Source organism: Pholcus phalangioides, unplaced genomic scaffold (genome assembly GCF_987345545.1).
Source record: "Pholcus phalangioides strain wild (caught in Gottingen) unplaced genomic scaffold, Ppha-v1.0 ptg000011l_1, whole genome shotgun sequence".
Classification (NCBI taxonomy): Eukaryota; Metazoa; Arthropoda; class Arachnida; order Araneae; family Pholcidae; genus Pholcus; species Pholcus phalangioides.
In genome coordinates, this window is record NW_028301604.1 from 33,649,009 (window position 1) to 33,675,556 (window position 26,548).

The following is a 26,548-nucleotide window of genomic DNA, read 5'->3' on the forward strand; positions in this document are numbered from 1 at the left end:
TTGAGTTCGATATCCGCATCTCCAGTTTTTCCAGTTCACGATTTTTCTGAGACAATTGTTCATGTAGGTCATGGATAACTTCTATTTTTTTCTTCTTTCGGAGCATCATCCAGCAATATTGCCTCTATCTTTGAAAGCAGTTTCGTTGCCAGCTGTCTGACGACGGATTGTTCCTTTTTCAAATTTTAGTATCCCATATCGTCCAAGGTTCAGTGAATTTAATATTCAGTCAATCATAGGAACTTCAATCTAAAAGTCCTGTATCCCGGGATTTCGGCACCAATGAAAAACTGCATCGAAAAGACAACATTACTAGGAGACGCTAGCTATCCAACTTAGATCCTTTATTATTGGACGCAGAAACCAAACTAAAAACCAAATACAAACTTTCTTTTCACCCAATGGCGGTGCGGTGACATAAGTGCCATCTCTCGGTGACGATGAATATAACAAAAATATACATATAACATTTAACAACATGTTTTTTTGGAAGAGGAACTTTAGTTCTATCTGGTGAAGCTGAGCTATGTTGACACTTTTTTTAGTCGAAATAGTTGCTGTAAAGATAAACTGCCTTTTTTTTCTTTTCCGAATTCATGATATTACTGATTTATTTTATTTTATTTTTTTATTCATTTTTTTTTTTTTTTTTTGTGATGATTTAGAATTTCTGATAAAAAGTTGAGGAAAAGTAAACTTCCTCGAAAATGTGCAGAAAAAATCTCTCTTGCTAAGAAGGATTTATCTGCTTTTTTAAATTTTGGATTCAGTCATTTTCTTAGATTTTATGCTGTTTTTATGATAACAGGAAACTATTGTTCTCGACTACGGTGTAATTTCTTGCTAGAGAAAAACCGTTTCAATGATTCTATTTCCCCTCATTTTGTTTTTGCACTCCATAAGGGCAATTCAAGTATTACGTCACCAGGTTTTTTTTTAATTTTGACCTCTTCTCAATGAGCAAAATTTTGTCAGCCCCCCTCCCCAAATCCTAACACATATTGGGATCGTAGGCGGGGGGGGGGGGGGTCTCCTATGTCCCCCTCCAGATGATAAAAAAAAATTTTTGATGGAAAAAATATTTTTAATAAATTGAACATGGAAGAAAATACCTTTTATATGTTAATTTGATAATTTTTAATTCCTGTGGGATTTAAAGGCTGAGAACTTGAAAATTTCTCTTTAAAGAATTAATTGCTGCCCACCTCTAAGCCTATTGTGCCCCACTCCGTAGGTTGATCCTGCTTACACCTCTGATTAGACTGCCCTTCAAGAATATACAGTCTGACTATCACTATCTGACACTGCTGTAATAAGCTTTGCTCTGAGATTTATTTTTACATGGTTATATAGAATGAGCACACTATATTTTCAGCTTGTGTTTTAATTTTATTAATTACTGGTTTAAGTTAAGCATTAATTAAATGAGTGGTATAGATTGCCATTGCTAGTTGTGAAATACCGAGCATCAGGATTAAGGTTTAAACCAAGTGGTTTTTTTCAAAACATCGAAGTGGCCTAAATATAATTTCTTTCCTTTAATACATTTATGAAAAATAATTATCTATATACAGGGTGATTATAATTAAAGTTTTGATTCCAAAGCTATACAATAAGAACTGAAATGTGCAAGTAGATGATGCTGTACTTGGCCAGCAGTATAATCGATTTTGTGCAACCACATCATTTTGACACTTCAACAGCATCAGTGTGTGGATAGAACTTCTATCAAGATGCACATTGCAGTACCAGCAAAGAACTATTTAAGCAATAACAGAATGACATGACACCTGGCCGGCAGTCAGTTCACCTAGCCTTAACCCTTGCAACTTCTGGCAGTGGGGTGCACTTAAAAATTGTATGAGCATCTGTCGGATTGCAAGCTCTAATGTGTCCCCTACATGTTAATAGTTCCTCGGGAATATTAATGTATTAAATTTACATTTTTAAGTATATTTTTCCCCTTTGCCATATAAAATTCCATTTTCTTCAGGAATATTCATATGAATTTTGAAGTCATTCTGTTAATAGGTTCTTATTTATGCTTCATTAAATATATTGTATTCACCTATTTTTTAATATAGTTTTTGCAAAATAGCTTTGTAATTACGCATACAAAAAATAACTGGCGAAAACTTTATATTATTTGGTTAATAACATTAAGAAATTTTCAAACACAAAGTAAGTCAATGAGTTACGCAAAAAATAATTAAATTCCAGTTAGGTTTTTGTTAAAATGTAAAAAATATTTATTAATATGGAAATAGTGTTAATTACATTAAAGAACATTTTATTTTAATTGGAAGTTTTGGTGATTTTTCAGAAATTTTATTGTTTTTAATGTCAATGCTATTTTAAACCAAAAAGTTATTGTGAAGACCTCTATGCAGCTGTGGCATTTGAGCCATGCTCAGGAGTGGCCCATTTGTGGCAGCTCTGAGTGTCGTGTAAAGTTAATGGATGTTCTTTCGTTTTGGAATCCTTACTCCTTGCTGATAAAGATTTTTTTTAAAAAAACCCAATTTTTTTAATGACCTAAAATTTATTGATAAAACAAAATATTTGACATCTGAGGTCTTATCTGAAGCACAGAGTTCAAACAAGCTTCTGATTTAAAAATTCAACCTATAAAATTCCAACTATTTACCTAAACTAATGAAACATCAAGTGACACAGAGTTCAGAAATGCAATTTCAATACATTAACTGCCGTTCATGTGACACTGTGTTGATAGTTATTGCCTGACATACAAGTTTATTGTAAAATATAATGCAGATTGAACTGGGGAATAAACATTGAGGTGTAGCTTTTCCTGCACCAGTGTGTGGCACATGAGACGTCACACCACGGGCCAGCACATGATTGGCTCTTCAGCAATAACACATCACGTGCTGCTGCGAGATAAGCAGTCAATGTGTTACGCTAAAGGAAGAGAACATAATTCTCTGGAGGCTGTCAAATGCTTTTTGTTTGCCATGTGATGTTACATGACAAGCGCTGATGGATTAGTGAAAGCACCTATGTGGTGTTTGGTGTTTTATATTTTTTTATAATGGTTTAAATATAACATATTTAACACTCAATGTTCAGTTCATTCTCAATTGTTTGACACAGTGATGGTTACATGTGAGAAATTTCCCTATATACTTTGCTTTTAACATGATTAATTTGAGGGGGGAAATTGCAGTTCATTGCATTTCTTGAATCTTTTTATGGTTCAGCTATTTTAAGTCCCTGACTGACATAGTTGAGCCAAGAAAACTACTGGCATCACTGTTTCTCAGTAGTTAATCAGCTTTCAAATCGTACTATTTCCTCAAAATTCCCAATGAAGAATAGCTTTTCAAGTATCAATATCAATTTTTTTTTTCTTTTAAATTTGTTTTCCCTGATTTATAAGGGTTCTGTGACGTTCGATGCAACGGAACCCCAAAAAATTTCTCGTGGAATGCCAGTTAAAAATCAATGAATTGGATGGGGAGGGAGGCTTATAGAACAGATTTTGCATTCCTGTACATATATAGCTACAATTAAAAGGAATTACATATCTAAAATGGAGAGTTGAAAGTATGTTTCTATAACCAACAGTTGGTGATTTTCAGCTGAACTGGGCTCGAGTTTCCACTGCACAAATGTGTCATCTTTCTTGAAGCTTCATTATAAGCAGGGTCTATTGTATCTCTGTTGTGTATAAGCAGATAAACTTGTTATCTTTGCTATTTATACATTTTACTTTTTTAAATTATAAATATTTACTTTTTTTTTCATTTCACATTGTAGCTGAAGTGCTTAGTGAAGATGTCATCATGAAATGGTATCGTGAAGCACATTCACCCAAAGGCAAAAGTGTTTTTCTTGATCAGATGCAGAAATTCATAGAATGGTTACAGAATGCTGAAGAAGGTAGCTTTACGCATTAGCGTGGAACGAATTTTTTTTTTTTTCGAAATTGCCATTGTAATAGAATTAAAAATACGCCTTTATGTGAGAAAAAATGTCATTCCTAATTTTTTCCCCAAAATTCAAACTTCTTGAGGTTCCTCATCGCCCCTGAAGTCTTACGCACGTGTGGAATTCTGTAACATGACACACCGCAGAGGAGGCTTTTCTATTCCCCTGAACACTTGATTCATTCAGTGACCTCGATGTTTTTCCCTTGTTTTCAGTATTCATTTACAATTTTACCCCTCAACTTGGAGGGTGTATAGCAGTCAAAATGATGACCGGAAGCTTTTATTGTGACATTTTAGGAAATCCTAAAGAGTGGGATTCTCGGGTCTTGCCCACCTATGGTGATGTTAAGCTTAGATTTTTTGCTGACTCAACGCAATATGAAGGCACAACAATCAAGAAAAGATCCAGTATTGCAGACATGAAATTATATACATCTTGAAATTCTCGTGCCAAAGATAGAAAATATTTGGAAAACTGCTTCAATTCCTATGGTTTCTCACCAATGGATACGCAAAATTTTCAGACTTTTACTGTAAATACAAGAATCTTCAGAAAAATATGAAAGCAAGGAAAGATTCTTAAACTTTCAAATTGAATTTAAAATCTTTTCAGTGTGAAGCATGGAAATTCTTCGACATTGCAGCATGCAAATGTGATTTTGAAGACTAAGTGTGACAAGTTGAGAAAGGTCACAAATTTAGAGTGAGATTTCTTTCAAGATCAAAAAGTACACGCAAGATGGCCATTGGTCGAGTAGATGGCCTAACAACGAAGAAATTCAAAAACAAAATATGAACAAATGAAAATGGTGTCTGATATTTGAAGTCATCTTAAGAAGAAACGATAGAAACTAGTTCATCAACCACTGAAAACTCATCTATATTCAACAATTCGGAGGAAAGTGGTCTATAAGAGCCAAAACAGTTTACCGTTCAAGTTAGCATTTCCATCTACCAGTATTGAAGCTGGTCTATCAATCAGTGCTGAAGCAAGTACTTCATTTGGTTTTGAAGTTCTACCATCATCCTCTCAGATGAAAACTGAATTACCAAATGTTCCTCTTGCTTGTGACAGAACTGGTGTCTGATCGATCAGCTGCAATTATTGTGAATGCTGTGCTAGATGATGTTGGGTTATTGACGAAAGAGAAGCTAAATATGGCAATAGACCGGATGAAAATAAGGCTGGAAAGAGCACCACAGAGTTCTTTTGCAAGGTAAAATTCCTAGAACAAAATGTGCGAGGAATATATTTTGGTGGTCGAAAAGACAAAACCTTAGCTAATGTCAAAGGTGATTCTTTCCATAGAAGAACCATATCTGAACTTAAAACTATATTGCAGGAACCCGAGTCAATTTATCTCTGTCACACAACTCCAAGAGAGTAGTAGAGCAAGGGATATAAAGTCATCAATCTTAGACTTTTTGAAACGAAGGAATTGATGGCGATCATATGCGACGGGACTGTTACCAATACTGGTTAAAAAATGGTGCTATCAAATTAATAGAGAAAGAAATAGGCCATCCCTTGCAATGTCTTATTTGATTTTTTCAATTTAATGAGTTACCTCTAAGGCATCTAGATCAGTGATTCCCACGTGGGTGATGGAATGTTCCAGGGGGGGGGGGGGCGGTTGAAGCTACGGGTATAACATGGGATCCTATGGGTTAGATTGTGTTGGGGGCGATGGGAAAAAAAACCTTCTACGCCCACCCACAGAGAATTTATTGCTCTCATTACTCAAATAAGAATCTCATTTACAAAGAACTGGGAATCAAGAGAATTCTGAAAATTAGAAATGAAGGATTATCAGAAGCCGAAATCCATACATTCCATGTTCCAAAAATAAACTTTTCTGCTAAGCACTATTCGGAACAATATTCATGGGATCAAGTGTGAGTGACTGAACCACCTATTATAAAAAAATCAGGAAATGGACCCACAATAATGATCCGAACCTACTTTTCTATCTATACCAAATTTTCCGTGTCTCACACAAGCAGTTTAACTGTGTGTACGACTCGTAACTGAAGCATCTCTTGTTGTATCAGCAACCGTGAAAAGGCTTCATTCAAGCCATAATATAATCAAGGATTACTCTTCCATCCTTTGAAAAAAAATCTGACTATTTTGCAAAAAGTGAAATGTATTAAGTGTGATAATAGAGGCATTCTCCTTGACACCTATATCGTCGAACTATGTTCTTTTTTTAAATTTGGAACATGATTATAGTTTTGTCCCCCCCCCCAAAAAAGGATTTATTTTCATCTCCCTCTGTCAATCACTATATTCGGAGACCTTGAAAAATTCTCCTTTCAACTGCCATGACAGCTGCAAATAAGCAGATATGCTTGTCAGTTATAACTTATATATGGAACTCTCAACTTGTGAGTATTTCTCTGGGTATATATATATTCAGTTTTGCTTCATGTACTGAATAACTTTTAAATTAAGTTTTTTTCTTTTTTAGAGAATGCTTTTCAAAAATCAACTTCGTTTATGTTTTATTCGTTAAGATTTTTATAATGTGTACTTAGAAAAGTCTTTTTGCTCGACCTTTAGGAACCTAAAGATATTAAAATATTTTCCTAGATTTTGGTATAACTTCTTGAAACCTTGAAAGGCATCTTTTGGATATTAAGGCAACATCAATTTACAAAAAAAGTGCAAAAACACCTTTTTTCGTTCCACCCTAATACACATTCAAAAGATTCATATAATATTTGCTGAGTGCCTATAGATGTCGTCTTCTCGTAATTTGTTACGATTTGAATCTTAATCACCTTCACTGTTGAAGTCTTAAAATAGACTTGAATGGTTACTTTCAAAGAAAAATATTGCATTACTTTTGATGAATTAAAATCTGTGAAACTGGTCTAAAATATGAAAAAAGTTAAGGTCTTTTCTCTTAAGTACAGTGTACAGTGACTCAGTGTTATTTTTCCGGGGATCAAGGGGCAATGCTTCTAGTGCTGAAAATGGGAAATAAGAGAACCAGTTGTAAGATTTGACTCTTCAACTCAGGCCTGAAGGGGCATTTGTCACAGATACAGGGTTCCCAGCGACCTGGAAAGTCGGAGAATTAGGGAATCAGAAAATCTGAAGGGGGAAAAATCAAAGAGGATAAATATACTTTCAAGTGGTTTACCTTCACTTTTTTCCATGAAAGATTATTTTTCAGATCCCAGGGAGAAAAAAAAAAATACTTACCAGCATTTTCCTCCAGATCCCCTACTGAGTCTTGTCAGTTGAAGGGTGGGATTTTGCATACGGGAAAACAATATTTTTTTCCTGCCTATGGGTAGAGAACCTTTAACCTTTATATGTTAAAGAATGAATTTGAATTCAATTATATCTGAAATTTCCAAGGAAACTGGTATTGTGTGCAAGATCATATACACAACAGGGTTTAAGCTAAGATCATATTTTTTGCAAAATGCGAAAGAAGTAGTAGCCACTTTCTTAAAAATGTGTACAGGAGGTACAAAGCAAGAAGACATCCAACCATTAATCATTAGCATTGTAGCATTTTGCTAAAGCTTTTCTTCCCCCCCCCCCCCATTTTAGCTTTTTTGCTAAAGAAATTTTTTATCTAGCTTAGCTTAACACTAGAAAGACAGGATGGGTCAAAATGACCCCCCATATTTTTTTTGGAATTTTCAGATACCTTAATGTTTTAAATCACTGTATCATTTTTGAAACAGAGTTATAACACTAGAAACAAAGGGTGAAACCACTGACCTGTTAATATATTTTTTCTAGTACTCAAAGCATTCTGTACAAATCACCTCTCTCGAACATTTGCTGCACACTGGTTTTTTGCATTGAAGTGTTTTATTGTCTTTGCAGTTCCTTCTTACTTGGCATTTGTCGTTTTTTGTCTCCATTAATAGGTGTTTTGCATATTATTGAATTTTGAATTGTAGTTCTCAAGTAGAAATACTCTGCACAGAGTTCTGCAGATAACTGCAATGTGTGTAAGTTCTCTGAGTGATTTTTTTTTTTCCCTGTCACTTGTTTGTACGAAATCCAAGCATTTATCGCTGACATATCTAAAATGTTGGAAAATACATGCATTGGCCAGCGGCGACTTCAAGTCTTGGTCATGTGTAATCGCACCATTTGATCCACAATGTCGACTCTATATTTAGTTCTGTTATTATAGGCAACTATTTCTAGGTCTTTTTTTGTTTTCGTTGAAAGTTACATCAGTATAAACAGATGTGCACTCAGAACTAGAACATGTTTATTCCTTTCTCCCTGATAGGATATCGGCGTGATATCAGTTTTGAATACGGTCGACGACTGGATCTTGTTTTCCTGTATTTGCAGTTGGTGGCACCTCATGGTGGTCTTTTCAAAGGGTCCCAACCAAGCTTGTCCATTTCGATTTCAAAAATGCAAATAATCTTAGTGATGTAAAATAATTTGTTATGTTTCGACCTTTTCCTAGATAAGGTTTGACTAATCGAATTACAACATGTTAATAGACATTTTGATTTGTCTGTCTGGTGTTATCTGCTCTAGTGTAAGGAAATCCATTTAGAATATATTTGGAGTCATCACAGGTAAATTCTCATGAATTTAAAAATTTCTTTGGAACAATCTCTTGTCATTGTTTCGGGAAAAATGGAGGACCCAAACTGACTACCACAATGATTTCAGGGGAAAGTTTTTGCACCATATGTACCTCTTGCGTGCATAATGGATATCGTTGCATGCTGTACAGGCAAAGAAACTGACCCAAAAGTTTCATTTTTCAGCTTCTGTACATTTCTGTATATGACGTATCATTTTATCACTGAAAATAAGGTGCCACGAACTCAGAACAATTTCATTTGTTTTTTGACGCATAAAATGTGGGGCTTTGATTTTCTCTCAATATATTTTGAGATCCTCGACGTCCTAAATTTGAGGAAGGTTGGTTCTATAATTTTCCATATGATCTTATCTGCTGTAGTTTCTTTACCAGCAATAGAGTACTACTAGGCTATAGGATAGAAATCATTTGACTCTCAGATCGTTTCTGTGGCTTCATCTAGGTGTATTTCCTCACTATTTTACCTTTCTTGTTTCTCAGTGGCGTTCTATTTCGTATCAACTGATGCACCGTTGTCTTCAGTAATTTCGTCATCAATGCTTCCAGAGTTTCTCTCATCTAATCTTTGCAACTCCTGGAGTATTCCTTCTACAGTAAATATGTTTACTCGCCATTTCTAAACTTTTTGAAAAGATTACATACACTCAAATTTTCTAAATCCCAGTACAAACAGTTTATCAGATAATATGGTAAGAATGCTTGACAAAAGCCAAAAATTACACATAAGCTGACAGACACTTGCAGATAAGAATGAGGGGAAAATAAAGGCTACACGGAAAGTCAAATGCATAAGTTTTTCAGAAGGATTATAACCTACTTAGAAATCAATTGTGACAATGACAGTAGTATTTACTGCATAATGTGTTAAAATATAAGGAAGGGTCACAATGACCCAGTTCCATCTTTCTAGGTATATCCGCTCGTATCTTCATTGTTAAAAAACATAACGAAAAATGCTTTGGCATACAATAAGAACATGCTAATTTAGGAAAAGTTGAAATTCCAGGTGGTTCGGTTTATTCTTAGCAGAGAAAAGCTTGGACTATGAAAACACTTTTCCTGGATTGGTTTAAACAATGTTTCATTCTAAAAGTCCGGAAGTACCTTGAGAGTGAAGACATGCCATTCAAAGTTCTTTTGATACTGAATAAAACTCTGACACCCAGATGTCAATGAGTTCAAAGCTGATGGCATGGAAGTCCGTTTTGTGTCTCCTAATACATCTAACATTCAGCCCCGTTGATCAGGGGGTAATGTGAGTATTCAAGGCTCACTATTCTTGTCACTCAATGAAGATGATTGCATTTGCTCCTTCTATTGCATACACAGAAAATATCTTGAAGGTATGGAAGAATTACACTATCGCTTATGCCATTACTGTTATCGCTAGAATGGCAGCTCGTAAGACAAACAGTCAACACGGGTTGGATTGACCTTTGGCCACAATTTGCACTCCAGAACACAACCTTTTTTTACAGAACCAACTGAAGAGATTATAAGAGACATTGTCACGTTAGCAAAACAGTTTTGCGGAGAAGGGTTCAATGATATGGATATAGAAAAGAAGTCAAACAGCTAATTAATAGCAATTCAGAGGTATTGCCCGAGGAGGAATTAATGCAGCTGATTGCTCATGAAACAAGCGGTACCAGACGAAGATCAAAACAAAGAAGTAGAAGACAAGTTCACCATGAGTAACCTAGCAGAAGTTAAAATCAGCAATAGATTATTTTCATGATATAGATCCCTCTATGGTACGTTCTTCACATGTAAAACAATTGGTAGAGGAAGTCTTGTCAACATACTCCAACATGATGATATGAAGAAACGGCTAACAGAAATTACAATGTTCTTTCGGAAAACCACAGACAATCAATCGCTGTTTATCTTTTTGCATTCCTTCATACTTTGCATCACTTTGGTGTTCAATAAACGAGACAAAACAAAAAAAACTGGTTTTGGTTATTTGCAGATTTCCTGTATTTTTCCTACCCCCAGAATGTAACCCCCCACGAATACGGTGGGGGGGGGGGGAGGCAACTATAATTTAGAGTGATATTGGATGGTTTAGAATTGTATATGCGCGTGACAATGTATGCGCTTTTGGTCAGGAAAATTTTTGAATTTGGTCAGGGGGAGAGGGAAATGATCAAGCAGATTTTGTTGGAAACCCTGAGATAGCTTTGTTGATATGAGATTCACCTGAATAGGCAAGGGGTCTGGGAAGTTTACGAATGACTTAGTTCAGGTATTTTGCTCCCAAACCAGGTAGACAGGAATGTGGGTTAGTTAATGATAATCATGAAAGTATGGATAGGGAAGTGCAGAGCTCTGACTTATATAGCTCCTTCATTCACACTAAATTATAGGGTCATAGGGCAAACTCAACATGTTTTAACCCTTTAATGTGCGGGGATGAGATATCTCATCCTGTAACAAGATATTTTCTAAATTCAAGGAATACATTTGCACTCTTTCCTTTTTTTTTTAAACTTTTTATTGGTAACACTGTAAATTAAAATTGATTTTTTTCTTTTCTTTCACCTCGCAATAACTTCGATAATTTTGAATATGGTCTGACCTGTAAAAACAAACTAAATAAAATTATAACTATTGCATACCTATGAAAAAGGTGGCTGGAAAACGGAGAATGGGAATCTTGTTCCTCTCACCTATTTTCCTTTCATTTCCTATATGTTAACAATAGTATCATCTTTTGTGATTTATCTCTGCTAATTCAACCCTAGATTTGCTGCCAACAGCTTTTCCATAAAAAGGTTAATAATTTAATAATTGCCGAAAGTGTGGACTTTCTTTTTTTAAGAAAGACTTCTCTTAGAAACTAATAGCTGTGAGGGAGCATAGGCATTACAGAAATTTCGGAATTCATAGGGTATGGATTGTTTTTACATGTCTCTTTCTCTTTGTATATGATACTTATCTCTGAAATATATCTGGTGGAAAAGGTAGAGGAGTCTTAATTTATGTTTAATCTCAGAGTGCAACGTACAGTCAGAGTAATATTGAAATGATGTGTGTTGAGATTGAAAATGAAAAGTATTATAAGCTTACTGTAAGAGTTTTTTTTATAACTCTCAGATCGGTTATAGGGGATCCGAACTATATATTCAAGCTTCATGATAAAATTCCTTACATGTATAAGCATAAGAGAGTTGTAATATTAGGCAGGGCTTGGCATGGGTTACTTTTTCCATTAAAAATCACTTTTTTTAAAAACTGGTCACTTCTATTATGCATTTCATTCTTGGGCCCACGGGACAGGACATTAGGTAGTACTATGGTGGTGAAAATCATGTTGAAAATTTATGATAACCAACCTGAACTTGTATCCATTACAAAAGAGTTATTAGACTGCTCGCAATGCACATAGAAGTTATGAGAATTACTTAAATGAACAAAAACGTAAAAATAAATGATCTGGGGCAAAAAAAGGCTGGGTAGAAGAAAGCAAGAGATAAATTAGATGGAAAAAAATCAGACAAAAGGAAATGATCAAGAAATGTGAAGAATCGTTACACAAGAAGAGGAATAGAGATGATATTCACAAAACACCTGATAAGTTTTCTGAAGCTACAGAAAGGTTGAAGAAAGGTTTAACAAAAATATGGGAGAAATATCTCGGGTTAATGCTATGTTGGAAGGTGTAGCAAGTTAACGGAAGGAAGAGCAACGAGAAAGAGATGAAGGAAACAAAATTGTCTCTCTCAAACAGTATTAGAAAAAGAAAGCTGATTATGTTTGATATATTTCTTTAAAAAAAAACCCAAAAAATGCTTAATGTGGTTGATGTATATATTTCAGTTAAAATGTATAATTCAGTTCATAGAATAAATAACTAGTAAAAGTGTAGAATATTCAACTTTAACTAGTTAAGTGTAAAATAAGTGTTAACTTAGTATAAAATAAGTGTGTGGTATTCCACACTATGAAATAACTGAATTATACACTTTAACAGTAACATATACACAGGGCTCCCACTGGTCTTACTTTTTGGTAAAATGTCCAACTTTTTTTCTACTTTCTCGGTTTTGTCCTACTTTCTAGTTTTTGTCCTACTTTTCCACCAAATCCTATCGACAAAATTTGTGTAATTGATTTTAATTGAGCAGGAAATTATTGATATATTGCCAAATATTACAAATGTTGGAGAATGCAATTAATGATTCTGCCAAAGCAGAAATTGTATCATTTTTAAGATAATTTAGGGGGGGGGGGTATGTGGACCATTTGATTGATTAATTTTTGATTTGCTTAGTTTGAGGGTTGAACAAGTATAGTAGTCATTAAAAACTTCTGTCTGGATGGAAAAATAATTTTGTATTTATTACTTCGTGGTGTTGGACAGTAACTGTCATCATTCAAAATTATGGTGCAAATAGGTGAAACAACAGTTTGCATTTGAAAGCAGTTGCATATGTAGGTCTATTCTAGGTTAGGTGATTCTGATGCTACCCAATAGCAAACATTCAGTTGTCTTCTGTATTTTTAAGGCATGAAGAGGCATAAACAATATTTACAATGCTCAAAGAGCTAGAAATGGAAGTGCTTCATTTGTCAAAAATGGATTGGCATTTGAACAGTGAATCATTGGCATTTGAACAGTAAAATGTGAACAAAACAGAAAAATTTAAAAAAATGATGAGCAAGGCAGTAAAACTATCTGGTTCACCTTGTCTTATATACGTCGGATCTTGTAATTTACACATTTTTTGCATTGTGCTTTCGAAATTGGTCTCGAAGGTGCATCATTCTTAAAAAATGTATGTCTTCGAAATTTGCCGTGCCTTGTCGAAGAGAGTTGACAAGCTCGTCACTTTGGAAGACTCCAAAAAAGAATGTAATACATATGAAGAGAGACAGCAAAGAATTATCTGTGGTTGCTAGTACACTGTTTTGGCGAAAAATTGGTTTTGTAACCAAGTCATTTGTCATTTTGGTTTGGCCGTACGGCGAAATATTAGCTTATAGCCTCGCAAGAGTTACAATTTCAATTTAACAAAAGTTTTGGGTCTTGAAGTCTTTTACCATCATGTATGCATAATCAGTGTTTGTGAAATTGTGTTCTGTTAATTACGTTTAGAGGTGCTACATTTTCTAGTGTAGCCTCATTTTCTTCGGATATTTCCCTTTATTTAAAATTAGTTTTTGAAAATTGAGAATGTAAAATAGAAAGTTTACTTGAAAATTTAAAAAAAAGTTTGGAAAGTCAAAATAGAACAATTTGCATTAAATAAACACTACGCCATTAATATTTATTCACATTATATTGGTATGTAACAAAAAATAGTATTTATGTTTAGTTTTGCGATGATTACAACAGCGACTATGTATATTTGGTACCTTCAATAATGTATTTTTTAAAGGTAAATGTTTGAACAGATTCTGCAGGGTTTTGGATAAGCATTGTCCTAAATACAGTACCTGCTTCATAATCATACATGAAAAATAAGATGTGAAGTAAAAATAACATTTACAAAAAAACTAGAAAATTGAAAGCAGTGTTTATTTAAACAGTTATAAGTGATATTAATTTACTATCAGATTTCCAGCTTAAAACCATAAATTTGGTGAAACAATTAACTTAGAAAAAAAACCAAATGACACCTTTTTGAAATATTTTTGATTTAATTTTCTGCTAGTAATTTCTTTTTTAATATGTTGGTATCATGCGAAAAAAAACCAAAGGTTTCCACATGACATTTTGAAACTTGGAGGTTTTGGACAGTTTTTCCCTCGTGTCCTGTCCAAAACCCCAACCCTGCACTGAGCAGAACGAAATTGGCTTCTCCCATTCCGTAACATACAGCACACGTATGAAGACATGATTGATTTCTTGACCCACCGAAATGATGATTTTGCACTTCAGATAATTTGTAATTATTATAATTTACTGAAATACACATGAAGAACAGCTTCATGTTTTTGTATGTTCCTAATGCACATTTGGTAAGCTCTATATTGGTGTTTGATGTTAAAAATGTGTTTCTTGAACAATTTAATTTCTTTTGAAAAACATTGATCAAGTCTGTTAGGTTCCACAATCTCTGCTCCTTTATTTTTGTAACTTCTATCATTTTGCCCTTCTTTTTCACTTTTTCTTGTTTGCACTGCTGTTCTTCACACTGTACAGTGCTATTCTCATCCAGCGATTTAGAAATTTTATTTACAGATACCATCTTGTCATGACAATTCAAACATTAGCCACACATACAGGATTTAGAGAATCTGCTACACATATCATCAACTGTGGTTTAGAGATGTTTGGATTAATCTCAGTCTATATAGTGAAATCAATTTATATTTTGAATTACTGTGCTGCCAACATAAGCATGTTTCCCTATTTCCAACTGTGATTTACTTCAAAATTTTTTGTTGAAATTGAATGGAAATTTGATGTTGGTATAAATCTCATGTTTATGTCTCTCACATTAGTGATCCAGAGTATATCCAGTGAGACTGGGGGGGAATAAATAGAGCCAGAAAACAAAAATAATATGGGGAAATAATTGTTCTGTCCCATAAAATGCAGAATGTACTGTCATATAAAACCTTTATTCATATTAAAATGTCCCTTATATATCATCTCCCTGGATCTGTGCCTGGCAGTGATTTTAACGATCTGTACTATTTAATTTTCAACTGAAAAAATATGATGGGGAGAATGCGGTAAAGGGTTTAAATTGAATGGAGATAACTTATTAAATGTTATTTAAAACTTCAAAACCTCTTAACTAAGAAAACTTTACTTTAAATCATAGTTTCCTTGCCTTATATACGTCGGATCTTGTAATTTACACATTTTTTGCATTGTGCTTTCGAAAGTGGTCTCGAAGGTGCATCATTCTTAAAAAATGTATGTCTTCGAAATTTGCAGTGCCTTGTCGAAGAGAGTTGACAAGCTCGTCACTTTGGAAGACTCCGAAAAATAATGTAATATATATTAGGAGAGACGGCAAACAATTATCTGTGGTTGCTAGTGCATTGTTTTGGCCAAAAATTGGTTTTGTAACCAAGTCATTTGTCATTTTGTTTTGGCTTGACTGAAATAGTACTAGGGGGGAAAAAGTTAATTCAAAATTGAATTTTTTTTTTTTTAATTATTTAAAAATTTTTTTTTTGCAAAAACAAATTTTTTTACGGTTTTTTCCATTATGCTATGATTATGTTGTCTAAGGGGGTTACCCTCCCCCATCCTACTTTTTAGTCCTGCGTTTTCCTACTTTTTCTCATTTTTTGAGTGGGAGCCCTGTATACATATCTGTATATGAAAGGCTTTATGATCTGGAATAACTTGCACTAGTAGAAAGCTACAGCTATGTCATTTTGATAACAGTATAGTTTAGTTAAAGTGCCTGATCAGATCCCACAAACAGCATGTAATTTAAGGAATGAAAACTTGATATTTGTTTATAGCTCAGAGATATCAGTAATTGAAATTCTCAATTTTAGCCATTTTTCATGTGCTAAAGCAACAATGTGCTGAAAGAAATGATATGGAGATGGTTGTGAAAATCAATTTTGGTAGCAATATCTCAAAATTTTTATCCAGTTTTTACAAGGCTAATTTATTTTGCGCTTGCGCAGGCAAGTCTATATAGAGGGGGAGAGTTATAAATTTCATTGACATTCTTCACATCAGAGGCTGTGTACAAATTTTAATTATTTTTTTTGTAGTTATTTTATGTGCTGCTGTTTGTTGGCTTTGTTGCAAAAAAAACAAAACAAAGGTATGTTATAAAAAATTTCAAACTGCTTAACAAGGTGGGAAAAAATCCCCACAAAAATTATGCTTATTGTCTGTCAAATGCACTTAAATATTAAGCAACCCCAAAAAAAAAAAACAATTTTCATTAAGAATATTAAATATTATATATATAGGAAATTATGTTTGTTTTCATCTATGTACGGGTAGCTTCTCAATTTATCCCAACATGGATATCACATTTCTTTTTAAACATGTCAGTAGTTGTATAATTCATGACACATAGGGAGTAAGCCATTCCATTTATTTGCAACCCTCTTCAAGAAAAATTCCCAATAACATCACAACTTAGAGTTGTCCCTTACTTCCAGGATGAGCTAAGCCTCCACAGTGGAACAATGTTCAAGAAACTTGATCCACTCTTGTCACTTTACTTTAATGTTATCTTAATTGCATATCTGTAGCCCCCTCTACTTGCAGTTTATTTGAGGTCGAAAGTACTTTTATTTGTATATGGGTCAATAAAAAAATGGAATTGTGATTCATGCAGCTCTTTAGGAAAATATTCTGAATATTCAACAGGAGATTGCTAATACGTGTTGAAAACATCTGTTGTGCTGATATTTTCAAGCTTCGTTACTTTTGGAATGCTTAAAATAGGTACAATAAACTTTGCTTACCAAAATCAATGTATTTCTACCACTTTCGAAAATGCAACATTTTCAAGACATTGTTTATCAGCGATGATCTAAATTGAAACACTTTAAATCATAAATAATTGTTTTTAGATTATGTCTGAACAATTCATTACAAGATTCTAAGTTCATTGTTGAATGTATTGCCAATTTGAGATATGGAATTTGAGATGTACATCTGAGGATATATTAGAAGAAATAATAGTGAAACACCCGAACACATGATAGAAAAATTCATGCTGCACTATTTTCTACAGCGAACAGTTAATATAGGACTTGAATTATTTGCTGCCCTTTCTTCTTTTAATAAGTTTGTATAATCTGTTTAGATGTGGTTTTATACTTAAATATGTAAACAAATTTATATTAGGTAAAAGAAAATTTGAGTGTATTTTGGGTACTGCCATTCATAGCATAACATGATTAAAAAATCCACTAGTATGTGAATGAAAAACTTCTCTCCTTCAAACTTTGTGTTGATAATCTCTCTAGTTGTGTTGATAAATTTGCTAAGTTATTCAGAACTTTTCTGGTTAACAAAATGGTTAGTTTGATTTAATTATTTATGTCAAAATAATAAATATGTAAGTTCTATGGAAGTGCAAAGTTTACTGAAAACAGTCCATAGGATTGCTGACAGTCAATATTTGGTCACTATTTTCACTAGTTTTGAGGCCATGATGTGTGCTGAGGGGATCTGATTAGGGGATCTCGGTTATTCAGGTATCGATTGTGAGAACCTTTCTGCTCTTCAAAAATATGAATAATTTTCTTAATCCTTTGAGCAGCATTGGCAAGGTATCTCAATTTCTTAAATGAGTGTCATTTAGTGTCAGGTGGGGTAAAATGGTCATAAAAAGAGGTGTTTTCATCTTTGAAGAGGTATAACCATGAGACTTTTTCAAAAATAAGATATCTTTTGGCTGATATTTTACATTACATTCTTAAAATATATTAGCACATTTTTCAAAAAAAAAAAATTTTTAGCAACTATTTAAGACCTCACTTTTATGGGGAACGACCTCACTTTTAAGAAAATCAATGGGCATTGAAATTTTATTTAACACATTTATCAAACAATCATTTTCTACTTTTAAATTTATAACTTTTAATGTACTCTATAGTTAAATCTTGGCTTCATTAGGATCCTCTTCAAATACAACTGATCCCTTATTTCATCGATGTCCTTATTTTCTGGAAAGGTATAAAAATTCATTATTTAGGCTTTTTCAAGATGTTCAACAGATGATAAATCCTTATTAATCACTTGTCTGGTAATTTGCTTTATTGGTTTTTGTTCTCTTCATAATAAACCAGCACCCCACACAGCCTTCTGACATCTTTCATAAAGTTTGAATAGTTATAGATTTGCCTCAGATCTTCAAGAAATTTTTTCTTTGGCTATGGGAGTTTATTGTAATTTTCAAATTTATTTTGTGGCAGTCAAAGTTCAACTATTTCCTTAATTAAGCTTTCTCCTATTCCATCCTGAACATGTTTTCATTTTGCCTCTGAGTTCTGTTTACAGCTGAGATTAATGAGGGCAAGGTAGTCAGTATATGGCTCGTTTCGAGTCGCTCATCAGACACAACACTAATATTAGCTAATTTTGACACTTTTTCACTAAGTTCAAGTCAGCCACTCATGAAGTTGATTCTCTTTTGTTATAGTATCTTTACTTTCCTTGGTCGTGAATTGTAAAAGTTTAACATCTACAGAAGGGGTGGGGTGTTCACATTGAGCAAGAGATTTCAAGCCTTCAATACTAGTCTCCTTCATATGTGACCATGGTTTTCTTCTAGAATCCTTTTGTCTTGACTTGTTAATGATCCATTGACCATTTTACCCCACCTGACCCTAAACATTGAAAGTCCAGATCTCTCGCAAAGTTGATTAGCTACAGAACTTTTTTCATTATACCCATTAGTTTGCACCTGCTAAAAATCAGAAGAAAGCCTACTTCATCAAAAAAGATGGCCTTTTTTTTTTTTTCAAAGAGGTTTTAGTGATTTCTGCTATGCTGCTTGAAGGCAGGTTTTTGACACATGGCAGTTTTTCACGGTTTAAACTGTCGCATCAAAAACCTGAAATATTGCTTTTTGATATAAAAATTCCCTTCGGGAATGCACACGTTAATTGCATGTAATATTTAAAGTGACTGTTGTACAAAGAATAAATATTTAATATGATTTTAAAATAATTTTCTACTCTTGACAGAATTATTTTGGAATGTTTTTTTTTCTTATAAAATTTGAATAAAGCATAACATGAACATTGAAGGGAGAACTGTGGAACAATTTGACATTTGATTCAAGATGATTCTTGACCTTCCAAAATTTCTTCAACTGCTTATATATGTTTGTATTGATATAAACCGTCTGCTGTCCTCTTTTTACAACAGATAAGTGTTTAAAAAAGTTTATTACATCATGTATGTAGTGTTGATTTCTGTTATTATTAAATTATCTAGATAACCACTGATGCTTAAATCGGTACTCTTATTGTGCATAACATTGAAATATATCTAGCGATCAAAATACTAAATTGTAGGACTAAAATGTCATTTAATTTGGCAATGCTAGCTTGTATGTCAATGCTAGCTACTAGGAGTACTTCTATCTTGGATTTGATTTTCACTAGTTCCAAGGATATTGTTGAACATGTTTCAGTGGGAGACAACTTTGCTTCTGTTGACCATTGAGCTCTTAGCTTTGTAGCTTCATCACAAGTAAAGCTGATAGTAAAAGAATGCTTTCTTGTTTTTATAGAACCAGCTTTGAGCTTTTGAGAGAAAAGTGTAGCCAGTACAATCTTTGACATCTTAGTTTCCTAATTTTCTAGAACTTACTCTTTTGGAACCTGTAACCGCCTAAGAATAAAACATTTTTGTTTTTTCTGTGTTTTTTAGAAATGGTTAGATCACATTGTCATAATGCACCTCCATTTTGGAAAAATAATTGCAACTTATAATTTGTTCAACTAGAAGCACAATTTTAAATCGCAAGAACTTCTGATGAGACAGAATTCAATCATCTATTTTCGGTATTAACACTGATATTATTGATGGCTCAAGATTTGGTTCTGTGACCTCCCTGACAGCACAAATACAATACATACACTCAAGGCACATTTTATTAAGGTTCACCTGAAGAGAATCATGTAAAATCTGCACACAATTGCATGGGTTAAGATCCAAAACCATAGCACCCGCTTGCCTGAATGCTTCACCTGACCTGACGTAACTTTAGCAATGACTTGATAAAATTGTTATGGTTGACTTATCTTTCTGCTAACATTCAAGCTATACTGCTTTAAGCAAAGGGCTATAACAACTTGCTTGTATGACAGGTAAAAGAGAGGTAGCTATGCCAAATATTTGCTTAGCATTCAGTTGACCTTTCAGTTCATTCAACCAATCACTAAGACAAAATGTCATAGCTGAAAGTTGACTTTTCTAGCAGCCATGGGTTTCCCTATTACAACTTAACGCTATTGAATTTCTGACCTGAAAGGACATTTGCTTGGCGAGTCATCATAGCTGACATGAATCTGCTAATAATCGTGTAGGTTTTCTGTTGCATTTTAACCTGTTATTTTTTTAGCAAACATCGCTCTCCGCAGTATATCTCCTGCATTTTTCAATAGTAAAATAGTAATAGATGATACAGCTCCATCGTTTTGCTTGTGCAGCATTGACCTACTATCATTACCATATCAAGATATACAGAGGATGCCACTTATAACGTTTCCCTTAGAATGTTTTTTCCGCTTGGTACAACTAATTGTGAATTCAACTTTTTACCTATATTGATTTCAACTTTTCCCAGATACAACATTGAAAATTTTACTATCCTTACTTACAATGTTCAGGATATTCACTGACTTTTACCCTCTTGAAATCAACACATTTTTTTGCCTTTTTGCCATGTGAAGAAACGAAAATGGTGATTATTTGTGCTACTGATTAACAATTGTGTTGTGAAAACTACAGGTGGAGCTTTTCTTTTTTTATAGCAATTTTGAGTCTGGTAATTTTTTTGTTTTAAGAACCAACTGGGAAGTTTTTTTTCCCCCCCCAAGGGTTTGGCACAATAATTTAACTTTTTCTCTCCTTCACTTTGTCCAAGAATAGTACATAGCACAAACTGTCATTACCAATGTTCACATACATCAGGGTAATCAAAGTGTCTCGTTGATTGGGGAGAGTAACAGATAACACTGGTAAACAAAGTTTCACTTTTTTCGTGTTTCTTTGATCAAATAGGGTCATTCTTACAGTATTTTCCTCACTGATTCCGAATCTGCTTTGAGAATTTGTGTGTCAGGCATAGTCTTTGAGTAACACACGTTTAAAATTTTTAAAAACGTAAATTTTTCACATTTGCTCACAACTTAAAATAGCTTAAATTCTAATATTAATGGCAGTTCAAACGTGATTTTACGTGATTTTCTTCTATATTTTTCAGCAGGAATATTTCTTTTTAATGTCCAACAGTAATCGGCCAGCATGTTTGGGCTCCACTTGCCTTGATAATGCGATTACATGATGGATATGTCCTGGTTGAACGCTCACCGTGCTCGTCGTTGACATCATCTAGGTTTTCTGGGAAAAAATCCAAATGTGAATGAAGAAAATATATCTTCAGTGACATATTGCAACCAAGAGCTTTAAAGTTCAAAAGTAATTCCTCCACAAGGTCCTTATATTTGTCCATCTTGTTATTTCCAAGAATGTTCTGGACTACTTTCTTGAATGACTCCCATGCTGGTGTTTCTTACTCAGCATCGTTCATTAATTCTCAAATTTGAGGGCCAACGAATATGCCTTCCTTGATTTTAGCGCCACTGACCCGTGGAAATTTGTTTTTTAGAAAGCTAAAACCGTCGGTATTTCAATTCATTCCTTTAACAAAATTTTTCATCAATCCCAATTTAATGTGTAGAGGTGAGAGGTAGACTTTCTGAGGATCCACCAGGGGCTGACTGACATTTTTGGTTCCTGGAACGAGCTTTCTTCTTGGTGACCATTGTTTTTTTACATAATGGTTTTGTCCACTCTGCTGTCCCACAAGCACAAGAAACAGCAAAATTTGGTATATTCTAGTTGAAGACCAAGTACAAGGGCAAGGACTTTCAAATCTCCACAAAAGTGCCAGGCACGTCTTTTAACTGAACCATCCGTAATAAAACGTTCATGTCTTCTTCATGTGGGCGCTGTATGCGATGTGAATGGAGGGGTTTTCGTTACCATTGTGCAAAAGTACTGCTTTCAAGCTGGTTGTAGAGGAATCTATGAATAACCTCCACTCTAGGGGATTATACTGATGACCCAATGCAACGTACAGAGCATCGACATCATTGCAATAGACTAAGTCGTCGTCCTTTGAAAAAAGGTGCTCAAATTGCTTTTGTCGACAAGCAAACCTTGGACAGTTTGGTCAGGAATTCCCTAGAAAGGGTGAAAGGGACTCGTAATTCCCTTATCCCCATGGCTAGCACATGATCAGAGGTATCTCAAAAGAATCTTGATGTATTATTCATAAAATTTAGTCAGAGATGAGGCAAGTTTTAATATTCATAATACCCATTATTAGGCTAAAAATGTTGATCTTCTAAGTATAGAGTATTAAGGCTGGTTAAGCTAACCCGCAACAATGGAAAATGCAATTGCGGAAAACTGGTGCCTGATGGACGATTTCTGATGATGGATTCAGAATGAGCATCGAAAAATACATAAACAGTACTCAGCATCCAAGAAACAAAAACCTTGTTTACCAGTGTAATAAGTAGTAGAAGTTCTTGGACCTGGTTTTTTTCCCCGTAAGTCTTAGTCAAATTTGTCATACTTTGCGCTCCCACTTGTCTTAAGTTATGGTAAAATATCCTACTTTCTAGTATTTGCCATACTTTTTTAATCAAATTTTATCAACAAAATTTGTGTAATTGATTTTAATTGAATAGGGAATCATTGATATATTGCCTAATACTACAAATGTTGTAGATTGCAATTAATGATTCTGCCAAAGCAGAAATTGTATTTTTTTAAGGTTATTTTTAGGGGGGGGTGAATGTGGAACACCATTTGGTTTTTAATTTTTCATTTGTTTAGTATAAGGGTTCAACAAGTAGAGTAGTTATTATAAACTTCTGTCCGGATGGGAGAAAAAATATTTTATTTACTACTACATGGTCTTGGACAGTAATTAGCATTCATCATTTAATATTATTGTGCACATTTTGTGTATAGATAACACAATGGTTTGCATAACAAATCAGTTGGATAAATAGGCCTATTCTAGGTTTGGTGATTCTGATGCTACCCAATAGCATTGTCTTCTGTATTTTTCGGGCATGCAGGAGCATATATAATACAGAGGCACGCACAATATTTACAATGCTCAGCAAAGAGCTAGAAATGAAAGTGCCTCATTTGTCAAAATTTTTCAAAAATGATTAAACTGGCATTGGACACCAAAATGTAAATGAATCCCGTTAAAAAAAGGATGGACAATGCAGTAAAACTATCTGGTTCACCTCGACTTGTTTGCATTGGACCTTGAATTAATACATTTTGCACTTTGATGCTCTTTCAAGACTACTTTCAAAAGCATTCTTAAAAAACTTGCATGCCTTCACAATTTGCTGTTTATTTTTGAAAGAAGCTGACAGACTTTACTGTGTAAGACTTCAAAAAAGAATGTAATATATATTGCAAGGAGAGAAAAAGAATTATCTGTGGTTGCACCCTGTTTATTGGCTAAAAATTGTTTTTGTACCCAAGTTATTTCCATCATTTTGCTTTAACTGAGGTCAATCTTATAGGATACTGATATAGTGCCATGAATTTTTTATTTTAAATTTTAAAAAAAAGTTATTATTATGCTATAATAATGTTGTCTAAACCTTCTCCTCCCTTTTCTAATTTTGAGTGGGAGCCCTGAAGTTCCCTCAGGTTCCTGTGAAAGAACATCAAGATATACCACCTGGACACTATATGTTGCACAAATTAGTTAATTTTTGAGGTTTTTACAGTGTTTTATATCCAAATTATTCTATGGGTTAAGAGTGTTTTTGATGTTATTTCTACATTGTGTGTTTTAGACAGGGTATTTAATAACAGAGGTAAAAATATATGGGAACGAATAGGCCAAGAATCAGATATTACAAAACCATATGTTATATCCACGCTGTATGTAAAATCCAGGGCATGGTATAAGTGTGCTCAACTGTATTTAGTTTGAGAATATTTTTTCGATTAAACACTAGTAAAATCCACTAGATATACAGGGTGCATAGTAACAAAGCATATGGCATTTTATTGGCGAACCGTTAATACTAAATACATACTAGTTAGAAAAAGTATTTAAATAAACTAGTACTCAGATGTCATTCATGTTGCAAGGTACCCTTTGCTCAATAGCCCAATTAGGAAGTTGTTGCCCTGTGTCTCCTGATACCAACAAAAAACAATTTGATATTTCTAAGTGCAATATTCACTGAGATATCCAAATTTGAAAAACAGAATTTGGGGGAAAACAGCATTAAATGTGGGTAAAGCGGTTCTCTGTATTTAGAGCTGTTTTTCCCAACTTTTCTGTGTTTTTCAAATTTGAATATCTCTGTGAATATCACACTTTGAAACATTGATTTTTTTTTTTTTTGGCATCAGGAGAAACAGTGTAACAACTTCCTAATTGTCATTCATGTTGCAAGGTACCATGAATGACATCTCTGAGTATTACACTTTAGTTAAATACTTTCTAACTAGAAGTATATACATATAGTAGCAATGATTTGCCAGTAAAATGTCATATGCCCTGTTACCTATCCACCCTGTATGCAAATTATCATTTAGACAACTTGGGCATTAAACTGATCACTTGAAATGTTCTTGAAATTCCCTCTAAGAATTTCAAGGTCTTTATGACAAGCTGCAGCTGCCTCTGGAAATGTCCAAGTAAAATTTTATCAGAAGTTTTCTTTTTATCTGGATTTAAAATATTTGATGTATTTTTGTCAACATCAATACTAAGTTGTGTTTTTTCTCTTTCTCTCCAGAATCTGAAAATGAAAGCTAAAGAAGTGTAGCCATTAAATCTTTTACTGGGACTGTATTTCCCTCAGCGTTGGATCTGGAGGCTATGTTTATAATCATTTACAGTTGATATAGCAAAAATATTTAGAGCTAATGGATAATACTTTACTATGAAAACATTCATTCTATATGCATACTTTTGCAAGCACCTCTCAGAGAAATATTTTTATAAGATCAAATAACATTCTCTGTACATTTGATTGGTAAGAAAGTTCGATCATTGGATCAAAAAATTTGAAATTTTTTTTTTTTTTTTATGAAAGCTGGTAAATTGACTAACCTGGAAGTTTTGATTGAAGTATTAAATCATATCACTTCTATTTGTTTCATTCTGTGTTTTCTCTCTCCAAGTTTGTTGTTAGGTAGCATGAATTGAAAGAAAAAAAATGTATGATAGTTGGAAAAACCATTGTGTGCCTAGTATGATGACTATTGTTTTTGTATTGAAAATACTGTACTGTTAATCTTTTTTTTCCTTTTGCAAAGAATATTGAATGTTCAGAAATTTTGTTTGGAAGTAATTTGTAAGAATTTGTTACGGTAATTTTATAATCAAATTTTGATTATTTATCACTTTTCATAATGAATTTATATATATTTGATTTTCTCTCTGCAACTTTTTTTTCTACTGAAACTTTCATGTCAAAGCAGCTTCAGCTATAATCTGTGAGAATATGCAGATTAAAGGCTGAAACACATTACACCGACGTGACAGGATCAGTGTTGTGTGTTACAGCCTTAAGAGCAATATGCCTGTAATTGCAAATATTAGTAAATATCAATTTTTAAATGTGGTGTTAAAAAAATTTGTTTCTGCATAAATAGTGAACATTTTTTTGGAGACTTGTTCTGTGGGAACTGAATGTAACTATATTATTTTGTAATGAATTTTTGACAAAGGGCAACCTAAAAATATTTAATTTATTTTTCAAGTGGTCTAAAGAACATCGTCTTTGAACTTGGTGGAGACCTATACTCAATTTTGCTATGCAAAGTTATCAATGCTCAGTGTTTTGATAACCCCTTAAAGCTTTGAAAATAGCAAAGGCATTACAAAATGCTGTAAATAATTTTAAGTATAGGAGTATTTTTGAAATTTTGTAATGAGGTGCATCTGTATGAACTAAAATGTTTTTACATTCTGTGCCAGGACATCTTTTGGAATACTGTGTAACTGTGCTTGAGAAAAAAGCTTCCATATTCGATAATTACCCATGCTGTAAGGGAGATCCATTTTAATAGCCTTTTAATAAAGATCCTGTTTGAGAATGTCTTTTTAGTGATAATAATTATGTATGTAAATTGTCAAATGTTATGATTTTTGTTTTGCCAATCGAAATATGGCAATGTGTATGGCTTTTGAGACCGAACTTTCATTTTTTGATCATGTGAAAATTAGTTCTATTTTAAAAGTTGAGATTTTTTAAATAGCTAAAAATATGATGAATTAAGTTTTGATGAATCCACTTTTCAATCCTCAA

The 26,548-nt window shown here is 33.6% G+C and overlaps 1 protein-coding gene across 1 annotated transcript in view; it reads left to right on the top strand.

Annotated features, from left to right (window-relative positions):
* Positions 1 to 26,340, top strand: part of kra (basic leucine zipper and W2 domain-containing protein kra) — a 236,988-nt gene extending 210,648 nt beyond the window's left edge. The window contains exons 12-13 of the mRNA XM_089239488.1: positions 3,781 to 3,903; positions 25,031 to 26,340. Of these exons, the coding sequence (XP_089095614.1) occupies positions 3,781 to 3,903; positions 25,031 to 25,050 (143 nt within the window). The 3' untranslated portion in view covers positions 25,051 to 26,340. The remainder of the gene's footprint in view (positions 1 to 3,780; positions 3,904 to 25,030) is intronic.
* Positions 26,341 to 26,548: the final 208 nt, after the last annotated feature.